The sequence below is a fragment of the Gambusia affinis genome, linkage group LG20 (assembly GCF_019740435.1).
Source record: "Gambusia affinis linkage group LG20, SWU_Gaff_1.0, whole genome shotgun sequence".
Classification (NCBI taxonomy): Eukaryota; Metazoa; Chordata; class Actinopteri; order Cyprinodontiformes; family Poeciliidae; genus Gambusia; species Gambusia affinis.
In genome coordinates this window covers 13,229,615-13,242,758 of record NC_057887.1, presented here as the reverse complement: position 1 = coordinate 13,242,758, position 13,144 = coordinate 13,229,615, and the positions used below count along the sequence as shown (strand labels likewise).

Below are 13,144 nucleotides of genomic sequence, written 5' to 3'. Positions count from 1 at the left end.
TGATTGGCCCTCCATGTGTTTGACTTATGAGTACCCACTGATCCCCCCCCCACACACACACACCCATACTCATATCAACACAGCAGTTTCTAAATGCTCTGGATTAAATCTGCATATGCCCTCAGTGGCACTTGGAGCGTGTTTGATATGTTGTTTCTGTCAAACAAGGAAAAGTAGCTCAGATCATTCACTTGAAAACAAATCTAAGCCTATTCTCACCTGATTTCACACTATTGTCTTAAAAAAACAAGGTAAACTCTGTGTTGTACCCTTAGTTTACTACAAAAATTTAAATAATCAGCCTTATATTGACTCATATTTCAGAAAAAGTTTTAGGAAAACATTAATTCAGTTTTCTTCCATACTGAGTTTTATCTCAGATTGAGAAAACATTATAAAATCTCCTTGTTTCTGATTCAAAATCACATGCCTAAAAATCTCAGTTTGAAAAAGCAACAATTGGATACAAAAAGAAAATAAATTACAGAAAACGTCTTTCAATATTTCAAATTTTAATTCTAGAAAAAAGTAATTTGACTGTTGGCTTATATTTTAACGTAAAATATATGTGACCACAATTTTTTCTACAGGCCATGGAGCACAATCCAAAAAATTAAGTTTTGGATACATTGCAGTTGTAACTGCAAATGTAAAAACCACCATAAAAACGAGTAAAGGTTATTGTCCTACAAACACACTTTCAAGACATAAAAACAAGTCAGAACTATTAAATTTTAATAATGATGATCAAACTAGACTTTTAAAACAAAATGAAATTTTACTTTTATTTTGGAATGGATTAATGATTTCCTATATTCCATCCCATAACTTTCCCAAAGTGAAAGCACTTCATGCATCTTGCTCAGCAACACACACCTGCTGCCGGGAACAGAGTGGACAGAATTCCAGTTGGAATTAGCAGAATTCCAGTGGAGGGTGGGCTTTTAGGTGGACGTTCCCTCTCCCTGGCAACATCTGAATGGGGTCTGCAGTGGGTGCAGTAGAGGAGCAGCTGTGCAGACAATCTGCTCACACGTCAGCGGGTTTTTCCTCACTTTAGTTCCTTAACTGTTGGGGTGTCAGTTTAGCTAAACTTAAATAAAGAAAAACTCCCTCTGTTTCTGTGGTGGGATGAATAAAATCTGTTCAGAAGGAGGGGTCTGTAGAGGTAACAACAAAAATATAAAATCTGAACTGGATCTTTATAATGCTCCTGAAAGGTAAAAGCTTATCTGAAGGCCCTTGCTCTGATCAAAAATGTATTTCCTCAGAAGTGCTCAACCTCCTGAGGAACACAAATTAGAACCAGTTTTGAAAAAATATCCAAGTTTCAACCATCTGAACCAAACCTCAGAGAAAAGAAAATTCAAGTCTCAGGCTAGCTATAAGTTCAAAACTACAAGAACAGCTGTGTAAATATACATAATGAAACACATTTTTGCCAAATCTCTCATTGAAAAAAAAAGTTACATTATCAGACCAGACAAAGGTGGATCTATTTGGCCACAATAACCAGAAATGCATTTATAATAGTGAAAGGGAGATTTCCAAACCAAAAACCTCTGAACCAACTGTTAAGCACAGCAGTGGCAGCATCATGTTGTGAGGCTTTTTCCTTGCATTCAATTTTTTTTTTAACTTGACATCAAATCAACAGCTAGATCATTTAAACATGAACATTTGTTCAAGCAGGACAATAACAAGAACATCAAATGTGGTTTAAGAATAGATAACGCAACCTGTGAACATAAAAGTCAACTTGGTGGCCTCACAAGAGCAGGATTTGACTTTATTCAGAACAGACTATGCATTGTTAACCCCGAGCAAATGAGCCGCCATGTCAGCCTGTGACCACCAGGGGGCGGGGGAAGACAAAGAACCCTCGGCAACGCTTCCCTGCTGCTCTTACAGTAAAGTAGGGCACAGACCCGAGCTGTGTGTCCGCTCAGTTGCCTCCTGTTTACTGAGGTTGCCATAGCAACTTTCAGACGGAAAGCAGTTGAGTATCCAGCGGAAGGGAGGAGAGCGGAAGAGTGGGCTGGCTGTGTTGTGACGACCGAGAGGATCACGTTACGGAATTTAATTATCACGTCCACCAGAATTAGATAAAGGGGCTTTTTACTTTAGAATATTCCCGAATGGATTACATTATAAACTTTATAGCAAATAAAAGGTAAAATTCATAATAAAAAACATTTCTCATGAAAGCCAAAACAAAAACAAGATTTTAAACACTGCGTTTGATTTTTTTTTTAAGAAATATTAATCTTTCATTCAACACTATTTTTGTCTCAGATTCTTTATATGTCTCTGTATACAACCCTGAATGTGACAAACAAAAAGCTGAAGACTGAGAATATATTGTTCCCATGCCAACCTTCGGTCAGCAGGAATGGGTCAAAATTAAACCAAACTGCTGTTAGAAGCTTGAGAGCATGATTGAAAACATGATTGGATTCTTTAGAACTGGAAGAAAGCAAAAACATTTCCTTCCTCATTATTTTAATATTTAGCAAATAGTCCAAAATCAGAAAAAGCTTACCTTGACCTATTGCTTAACAGAGAGGGGAAAAAAAAAGGTTGTGGTCAAATTTGTATAAGATTTCCTTTCATTACTATGAAAGCAAAGTTCATAAAAATGAAGTGATCAAAGCAACCCTCAAAATTTCAAAATTCATGCCCACTATAGGGGCACTCAATTATCATTTCTTAAATAATAATTTCTTAAAGCTCTACTTAAGAGTTCTAAATTCATACACCAAGTTCTTAATTAATGATTGCATTTAAAACCAGAAAGGAGTTATTTTTATTAACAGTCTCCACAACATACCAAAAACCCACTCAATATTAAATAAGGCACACCTTTTTTGCTTTACTTTCCTTTTACTGAGTTTTTTAAAAAAATAAAATAAAAAAACCCTTAATTCAAACATCTACGGGGTGTGTGAAACACAAATTTAAAAACACAGAACTAATACATTAATTTAAATCTCTCATATCACCCCAAAAAAGCTGAACAATTTGAAATTTAAAGGAAAATAATTCAAATCTGTTCTTATTCATTAATTTGTGCAAAATCAGAAATTACAAATGGAATCATCTGATATATTTGCCACAGTCTTCAACTAATTTAAAGCAACATTTTGGAGCCATTAACCAATCCAATGGCTGTTGTCAAACTTTTAAAATTACCAAAAAACAAAAACAAAAAAACCCCACACTTAATATTAATAACAGTGTTGTAACTAGTCAGCAGAGCCAACAGGATGGACAGAGTCTGTACAGAAGCTGACAGCAGCTGTACGGTGAAACCTTCAGGCCTACAGTTGGTGATCTAACCATGATTGATTTTATGAACATCTGCTCCTCTTAGTGTGTAAACAGAACTCCCTTGTTAGAAAAGATGCATTAAGATAAATTTTCTTAAACTAAGCTGATGCTTTAGACTTTCTGTAACTCGGATCTAAAGAAGACAGAAATTTCTTTTCAGAAAAATAATTCAGAGATTTTATCTGATTTTTCTAGGCTGCCTTTCTTTATTTGGAATATAGGTCATTCTCACTCTAGCCTTTCGAATTTATGCACACATTTAAATGTTTGCTTTATTGTTTTACTTTTGTGAAATGTATTAAATATTTGTGTTTAATACCAATTGAATGGGAATTTACAGCATTCCCACCTATTGTTGCAGATAAAAGCTTCTTCTACGCCTGGAGTGATTTACAGAAATGGTGCAGACGATGAACTAGATCCCCATTCAGTGTTGAAATGATAATAAGTTTAAATGGAGGGACACTTGCTCAATAAACAGAATGCCCATAAAAGCAAAACCTCTTCCCAATCACTACATTTCAACAACAATAAAAGACTACAAAAAGAAAAAAAAATGCAATTAATAGAAACCAAAAAGGACACCGAGATGACTCTCACTTTGTCCACAGTAACACAAGCAACGGATTGATGGAAAAGATTCAGGGCTGCAAATCATCTGCAACTCTGCCAGATTAGAGTCCACGATGGACCGAGTCTTTATGTCTGACCCCCAGCAACGAATCCCAGGTCAGCTGGGTCTGTGGAATGCAACTTCCGGCCTTCAGGTCACATGAGTACCCAACGGGACAGCAGTGCTTCATGTCTGCGCAGCATTCAGCCTGGAAAACAAAAATAAACTTCATTAAAAGCTGCATTTATCAGTTAACTAGATTACAGAGGACTAATTCTTCCACTCATGGTCGAGTGGCAGAAAACGATATTTGGTCATTTTTTAAAATTCAGGTTCAAAATAAAACCAACAATTAGTTTTTGTTCAACAACAAATCTACAACAGTTTGTTACGATGTACAACAGGGCTTCATGCACGATCCACTTCACCATATACCTGCATAGACTTGGTAAAATTATCAACCAGAACAGGATAAATGAAATGAAATTCTGGATTAATTAGGATTTATGAATAAATATTAGGCACTTTGTTGGGGATATCTGTAGTGATTTTACGCTTCAAAGACTAAAGCTGGAAACACCAGAGATTTTAAAAACACAATTACATGGACAAACCTACAGACATATGAACAGCCTGACAAATGGCTGGATTTTGCTCTTTTCATATAAAATGTGTCAAGACTCAGACACTGTGAACATACCTTGACAAAGGGACAGCAGCTCCACTCTGTAGCTGAAATCTTACAGCAGGTGGATTTTGGGGGACAGAGAAACACCCCTGTGCTGTCACATTGTACATTTGTTTCCTCCAGTGCCTCTCTCAGCGCAGGCTGTTCCACTTTACTCAGAAGGGCAGCGGTGAGCTGCAGATTGTAGCCTTTCTTCTCGCATGTTTGAGTCTGCATGTTGCATGTGTAGCCCTGAGGACAGCAGTGCTCGTGGTCAGGACAGCAAACCGCCTGAAAAGAAGGAGGAATATGCCACGGGTTAGACCTCAACAGAGCTAAACAGGTTTTTCATCTTTATCAGGGCTGACGTAAAGTCAGAGGCGCTCGGACCTTCAGCAACGGGCAGCAGCCCCAGGCGCCGCTCGGCAGTTTGCAGCAGGTTGTTCCTGTGGCACAGCTGCTTTTGTTGTCGCATTTAACGTCGGTCAACACGCTCGGCCCGGACAGAGCGCTCAGTTTGGTGGACCAGGGAATCCGATGAGGGCCGCTGGAGCACGAGGACCGATGGGGGTCACAAGTATGTCCACTGGGGCAGCAGTGGATTCCATCTTTACAACACACTGCCTGGAAAACAACAGCTTTTTACTGAGCATCCTGATCACACGCTCTGTATAAAAACAAGCAGACTCTTACCTCTGGCAGAGGGCAACAGCCCCATTTGTGGGTCCTCTCCATGAAGCAGCAGGTCGTGTCTTTCGGGCAGCTGGTCTGACTGTCACACATGATTTTCTCCTGCTGAACTTGACTGGTCAGAGCGGGAACTTTGGTCAGCAGGGGAAGCGGCGGAAAGACACTGGAGGAGTCGTCGCAAGTTTCAGCCTCCAAGTTGCAAACAGAGCCGTGAGGACAGCAGTGGACGTGATCATCACAACAAACAGCCTGCAGGATATATAAATTGCCGTTTTTTTTCATTTTGATCATTTTGCTTAAACCCTGAGCTGATTAAAAGCATGACCTCAGTTTGGGATTCTCAATTAACCGGATGTTTAAGAATAATTGAGAAATCCAGTCCAGACTTCTATATATTTTAGTTTCAAGCAGCAAGGTTTTCTTCCTTATGTCAAAATGGTTATTTGAGTTTTCTGAAGGTACTTTAATTTCTCTTCCCAAAGTTTGAATATTTACCCAGTGACCTGAAAAGACGATACAAATTAAAAACATCTAATTTCTAATTAATAACTTTTCCATTTCTCATTTGAAATACAAAAAATAAATGACATCTAATTTATGGGAAACGTTTATGCAGTGGTGAAGATCGAAGTAACCATTTAAAAACAGACTGCACAGAAAGATGAATAGACTAAAACAAATGGATGGACAAACAAATGACTGGAAAAACAAAAGGCAGGCAGACAAGTAAATCTTTACAGGGGATTAATAAATAGACAGATGAAGAAATTGATAGTCTGGGCAAAATAGATATGTAAATGGAAGAAGAATGGATAAATAGCTGAATAAATCACGTAACTAAAGGGCTAAACAGATGATCTGCTAGATAGATACAAAGGAAGGCAAATAGATAAATCAATATATTGACAATCCTAGGTCACAGACTGATGAATAGATTCTTTAGCTGAATCTAAGATTTACAAAAGATTAAACAGCTTGATTGATAAAACAGCGAGCAGAGAAATTCCTAGGAACTTGAAAAATCCTGTGGAGCCTGGTGTGGATTTGAACAGTGCTGTAAATCAATGGATAGACGACCAGTCTGCAGTCCAGGTTACCTTGGGCAGAGGACAGCAAGCCCATCCCCCACTCGCCGTCTTGCAGCAGGTAGCTTTCCCGGGACACGACGTGGATTTGTCACACTTGCTGTCTTCTGTCAGTAGAGGAAAGACGGGCGTATTGGGGACCAGCGGCATCAGCGCTACGCCTGAGGGATGATCACACGAGGAGGCTGCCAGGTTACAGATGGTTCCACTGGGACAGCAGTGCAGGTGGTCCTCACAGCACACAGCCTGAAAAGAGGAGAGACAACAAGACCATTACAGAAGAAAAAGGGAGTGAAATGTACGTTTCATCAGGAAAGCTGGTTTCGAGAGTAACTGAGCAGCTGGAATGGAGAAACCACCTGACGAACCTGACCATACCTGAGGCAAAGGACAACAGGCCCACTTCCCTGTTTGCAATTTACAGCAGGTGTTTCCATCAGCGCAGGCCACAGAGTCATTACAGGGAACAGCATGGACTGAAAGACATAACAGAAAATTTACATTAAAGCAAGTACATAAACTTTATTCCAGCCGTTTGAACTCCTAAAACACAGACGGATTTAAGATGCTTTAGAATAATTGTTTTTTTTTTCTATTTTAACACTCAAACACTTAAATGTATGCAGACCCCTGAAGAACTAAGGTCTATGAGTCACAAAAGTATAGATTCAGTACTGTGCCAGCTTTACAGATTTTGTTTTTATTTTGGAAAAACATGAGGTTTGGCAGATTTTTTTCCATGTTTAATCACAGGTTGGTTCTAATTAAAAATAGCTCTGAACAACAATCACAGATCAAAATCTTCACTTTAAGAATTTTCTTCCCTTCCTTGAAACCTCTAAATGTATTCGAGCTTAAAAAATAAATCTGAATCAGTGGTTTTTACAGAAAAGGCAGCTTACCGTCGCGGGACCCAGCAGAAATCCTCTTCGTCAGCGGCACTTCGTGCCCTCCAGACTTACAGACTCCATGCTTTAGGTCACATGTTGTGTTGCTTGGACAACAATGGAGATGATCGTTGCAACACATGGCCTTCATATGATGAAAACATATTAAAAAAAAGAAAGTTAAAAACAAGACTGAATTACATCAAAAGAACACAGTGTGCCGAGACCAAACGACTCAGCCTGCAGTGGTGAATTGTTCAGAAAGTTTCTAATTGTTTACAAACAACTGCACAACAACTTGCACTCGTTAAACAGAATATCACTTTTTATGAAGATATTATATCCGAGTCACTGTTTCAGTCTGCATACCTTCTCTGTCCAAACACAGCTATAAATCAAGGCTGGTTGTAGCTTAATTTGATTATGAACCTAATTAGAGAAACTCAGTATGCCAGTTATTTTGCTGCAGTTCTGTAACCCACTGTGAAAGTAAAGCAATACATCTCATTAATGCACCTTTCAGGTACATTGGTCTAGATTCTTTCTCAATGGTGGCCTTAAAATCTACAGTACCTTTGACAAAACATTTAAACCCAGAAAATGGATGCATTTTCACCAGCTCCAAGAAAAAATTAACACATGAGGAAGGAAGCAAATACAGATTCAAGGGATGCATGACACTAGGATGAAAAGGAGGAGGAAATACTGAAGAAAAGCATTAAGGAAAGAAGAGACAAGAAACAAAAGTGTGCAAGGCACACAGAAAAGAAAATATACACTGCAGGTGAGACATTAAGAATAATAGAATTAAGAAGTAATGAATAAAAGTCATAGGGGAGAAAAGACACAAGAGGACATTTAAAGAATTTAAGACACCAGAAAATAAAGAATAAGGAAACAAAAAGATGATGCGTGCAAAGAAAAGAAAAGAAAGTAGTTTAAATGGAACACAAATGAGGAAGGACAGAAGAAACTCAACCAGGTAAGATGAGATCAGACAAAAAGAGCAGCACAATAAAGAACAGAAAGATATCCTTACATGGAAGGAATGAACTAAAGACAAAGACAAGTAGTAAGGCAATGAAGATAAAAGAAAGGAGGACAACAGAAAGGAAGAAGTGGATGACGCATAAAAAATACAAGGAAAGAAAGATCAGAAAAATGTAATTTTTAGATAATTTTGAAGCACATAGATTATTGCTTAACCAAGTGGAAACAAGTTCCTTTAACTTAAAGCCATAAAGTTACAATTTAAGGGGGCCTGGAAGGGTTTTGATAGGAAACCTTAATCATATAAATTTTTCTTAAACTCTCAATAAATATATTTTTCTAAATGTTGAAAATCTCCATCTTTAAAAGGGGCTGCATAGTGCACAAGGTACCGAATGGTTTGGAGGAGCTGCTGTCTGAAAACATCAAAAGGCGAGCTACGTGCGTTTTGTGACTGTGATTTCCACTTAGACTTACCAACTGTGGTCAGACTGTTGTCTGTCATTGTGGTAAGTTCTGCAACAGCCTGCTAGTCAATATCAGGAAATGTCCAACTTTTAATAGTTTTTAAAGCAGTCAAAGGGATTGTTTGTATCCACCCAAATTTGTAAACAGTCAGTAAAACTGACTCAGAGTAGCGTCATGTATTTGATGAGTGTGTGCATATATGTTTTTATGGGAGGCTGGGTTACAACATAATTTTTTTTTTTTTTTTAAATGATACATTGGTTCAAAATGTTTTCCTCCCCCATTTTTCTGTCTTGTTTGTTTTTAACTTTAATAACTAATTCAGTCTGTACCATCTGTCCGGGGGACAAACAATGGAGATCTAATTGTTTAAATTCACATTTGTGTTGTTCAAAATATTCATTAATACACAATGTTCCTCTTAAGCAAATAAATAAAAATACAATAAAAAAATGAAAGAAAGAAAAACATATGGTGTTTTTCTTTCTTTCGTGCTATCCCCTACGCCACCACGGTGTAGGGGATAGAACGACCCATGTTTTGAGGCCTTGAGTCCTTGAAGCGGCTGTCATGGGTTTGACTCCTGGACCAGACAATATTTGCCGCATGTCTTCCCCCCTCTCCTGTCAGCCTACTTTCCTATAAGGGACACTAGAGCCCACAAAAAAACCCCTGGAGGGGTAAAAATAAAATAATTTTTCCACAATGACCCAGATCTTGAAAACACTGCAGTCAAACTCGATAATTTTCCACAATGAGTAGCAAACCTTGATTTAGAGATTTTTTTTAAATGTTAAAACAAACACACTGGGAGTTGAGTGAAGTGAAATACAAAATGAACACCTGCTGAATGCAGAACTCCTACTTAATTTGCAGAATATTGTTGCTTCTTGTCATTTTGGTCCCTACATTTGGGGTCTCCGTCTTTAAAAGGGGCTGCATACTCCACAAGATACCGAATGGTTTGGAGGAGTGTGCTGTTTGAAAACATCTAAAGGCGAGCTATGTGCGTTAATTAACTGGTTAATTAACTGGCCCGCATGCGGCTGTACTTGCAATAACATGGCGTGGACTTTTACATGTCCACACCATGATGGACATGTCTTTGTTAGACTGCCTAATAAATAATAATAAGAAGAAACCATTCTAAAAAGTTTAGCAGGTTCCAATTATTATACCTTTGAACTTGTATATTTCTGACTCTGGGTGGACTGGAAAAAAGGATTAAAGCCCAAAATTAACATTTTTGCCCATGATTAATACGTAAAAGCTTCTGACATCATGATTTAAATCATGAGTTTCATTACTGACAAGAAGTTTTAAAGCATACCTCTTGGTAAGGGCAGCAGCCATATTGTCCACTGGCCTGGACGCAGCATGTATAACCATCTGGGCAGCTGCTTTTCCCATCAGGACAAATCACTGAATCAGCCACAGAAACTACAAATGGATAAAGATCAGAGAATCAAACATGTTTTATCTCCCCACCCACAATTAAAACTAATTTAAAAAATTTCATTTTTAATTTAATTTTAAAGCCACGATTAACTTATAACCTGTTTGTTTAAAAGAGAAATTCCCAACCTGGCCTATCCTTTGATCTTTTTGATGGTAGTTTTTCCAGCATCGGGAACGACCCAAGTGATGGAGAAACACACTTTAAATGGACGAGGTCGCATTTTGATCCTCCAGGGCAACAGTGGCGTTTATCCTCACAGCAAACTGCCTGCAAAGATAAGAAAATGCGTCCTGATAATGATGAAGACTGTGGCTCAGTTGAGGATATTGTCCTAAATAACCAAAAAATACAAATATGCAAAAAAGATATATTTGCATATCTATTTCAGCTTCAAACCTTTGTAGATTAATGCCCTAAAATAAGTATGCGACACTGTGTTTGCAATACATTACTGAACCTAGTGGAAGATTCAAGCGTCAAAATAATGAGCCTGACAAAAGTCAGGTCAAACCAGATCACCGTCCTTGTAATGTTTCAGGCTTAAGAGAGGAATACAATAACAACATGCCTCTTACAGACATACTCTGTCTCTACCTCGGGTAACGGACAGCAACCCCAAGATGAATCATAAAGCTGGCAGCAGGTGGTGTCATCAGGACACTCCGACTCATGGTCCGGACACATGACCGCCTTTATTCCACTGATGAGCTGGAACCATCAATATCACGTAAACTTCAAAAATATGATAATCAACCACTTTTTAGACAGTATGGCAACATTGAGCAGAATAATGAAGCTCAGTGTTCTGTTGCTTAAACACTAATATTGGGCTAATAAAAATAAAACAACTGGTGCCATCCAGTGACATCTTTTAATTATATATATATATATAAAAAAAAGAGAAACAAGAATATACAAGGTCAGATAGGACACCGAGTGAGAATTACAACTTTCTATTACCTGAGAGGGAGATGATCTCTGCTTACTGGGAAGTCGCTTTATCAACGGAAGTGAAACCGTTTTATTAATACATTGCTGATGGACCAGATCGCAAACTGTCCCTTGGAAGCAGCAGTGGAGGTGGTCTGAACAACATTCTGCCTGGATGTGGATTCAAGACAGAAGAGAAAGGTTGACATTACAGCAGCGGATATACTTTCAAAAGAAAAGAGCTTGTTATGGAAACAAAACCACAAAAGGCAAACAGAACTTTCTTAATATAGACAAAAGATGCAGCTTATGCTATGGCTTGAAGAAACTGACAAATAAGTAGCTCACATGTGGCAGCGGACAACAGCCATAACCTCCCTGAGTGTTCTTGCAGCAGGTGTCTTTATCTTCACACATGCCTCCATCAGGGCAGATCAGTGCTGTGCTCAGGCCCAGAAGAGCTAGAAACAAGACCCCCATTTGAAGAGTCTGAACACAATGAGAAGAAAACATGGCGCTCAGAAACACAGAGTGTGATAAAGCATGCCCTTATACAAGACCAGCACCCTCATCGTCTCGGTTTCAGTGTAAAGAACTATCTACATGCAGCAGCTTTACAAACATTCCACTTGATAACGTGGATTGCAACACTGACGAAATTCAGTCTTCCCGCAACGCTATGCCCCTATTATGCACAAAATATATAGAATTTTACAAGATGTTAAGAGATCACATTAATGTAATATTTTTCATTATTATTTAACAAGTTAACTGGTAAAGTGATTCATTTGCTGTTCTCATCAAAAGAGACGCAGCTGTTCCTCTATAGTAGACTACAAAATTTCCAGTTTAGCTTCTCATACATTTCCAAGTGAAAAAGGTCATTGTTTAGTGAATTATCCAACTGGTCTTAGAACAGTCTTTTTACACCCCATTTACTCCAGGTGTAAAAAGTTCTACATTTTGATTTCAGATATGTAATTCTGTATGCATCTATATAACTTATTGCAAAATCTAAAAAGTATGAACACTTTATATTCACTATATGTTTTTTGATTTTAGTTTTCTTATTTTTGAGGAAACTGGTGGTTATTTTTTGTTGTAAGTTTTTTATTTTCTAAACGTGTCTTTCACTTTGCAGCTACGGGGATGTCCCCCATTGTGGGACAAACAAGGGACTATCCAGATCTATCTGCATTTGCTGGTAGCTACTTAAAAAATTGTTTCAAAATTACTTTTCAGTAAAGACAGGAACATGTTTTAATTTTAATATCACAATTTACAGTAAACGTAGACATAAGGACATGCTGCAGGTTCTGTTTCTACTTTACCATTGTGAATAGATGCCTTTAGAGGCAAAAACAGTTCAGCTGTTATTAATGGAGCTCTGGGTGCTGCTGCATACTCCTCTCAAAACCTGAGGAAAAAAAAACAGCAAACAATCAAATAAAAACAATAAATTAGCTGACGGGTAGAATTTCCCGTTTATGAGCTAAACTTGTTTTTAAAAGCTGTACAAATACTCTCTCAAAATACTGAGCCTGAAAAGAGTGACTTAGCTGCAAATTAATCTATTTAGCTTAGCGGGCTACGTGGCTAGCATCAACGCCAGCTGCCATGAATTACTTTCCTTGTTTCTATGCGATAGAAAACAAACAAACACGGCAACTTTACCTCGCAGTTTTATGAAGGCAGATGTAATAAGTAGAATAGGAAGTGTCCTCTTTTCACCACATCGCCACAAACACAAGACAAAAACAGCCTGCTACAAATTTTGAAGGCATTTATCACATGATAGGCTCACACGTGACCTTCCATGTTGATCAGTTTTAAAGGAATAGTACCTATGACGACGGGATTTCATTAAGCCATTTTCAGTAGAGATAGGAGCGTGTTTTAATTGTAAAGTTTTAGAGCTAAAGTTTAAAACACTTAAATTTTTTGCTCCACAAAAACACAGGATTTCTCAAAAATTAAGGTATTTTACACACTAAGTAAATTCTAGAACACATTACAACCTGCGTC

At 38.0% G+C, this 13,144-nt stretch overlaps 1 protein-coding gene across 1 annotated transcript; it reads right to left on the bottom strand.

Moving 5' to 3' along the window:
* Positions 1-2,782: 2,782 nt before the first annotated feature.
* grnb (granulin b) lies at positions 2,783-12,952 on the bottom strand. Its single transcript, XM_044101864.1, has 14 exons — positions 12,794-12,952; positions 12,451-12,536; positions 11,468-11,608; positions 11,150-11,290; positions 10,784-10,897; positions 10,315-10,456; positions 10,061-10,170; positions 7,288-7,417; positions 6,764-6,861; positions 6,398-6,631; positions 5,304-5,549; positions 5,001-5,234; positions 4,644-4,901; positions 2,783-4,151 (listed from the first exon to the last, which is right to left on the bottom strand). Exons 2-14 carry the CDS (start codon positions 12,451-12,453, stop codon positions 4,005-4,007), a joined length of 1,998 nt encoding a protein of 665 aa, XP_043957799.1. The 5' UTR covers positions 12,454-12,536; positions 12,794-12,952; the 3' UTR covers positions 2,783-4,004.
* Positions 12,953-13,144: the final 192 nt, after the last annotated feature.

Excerpts from the sequence above, each read along its gene's own strand:
- grnb (XM_044101864.1), bottom strand. Across the intron at positions 10,457-10,783 it reads GTTGCTGTCCGTTACCCGAG|GCAGTTTGCTGTGAGGATAA; the intron begins GTAGAGACAGAG and ends TTATCTTTGCAG. Across the intron at positions 6,862-7,287 it reads TTCTGCTGGGTCCCGCGACG|TCCATGCTGTTCCCTGTAAT; the intron begins GTAAGCTGCCTT and ends TATGTCTTTCAG.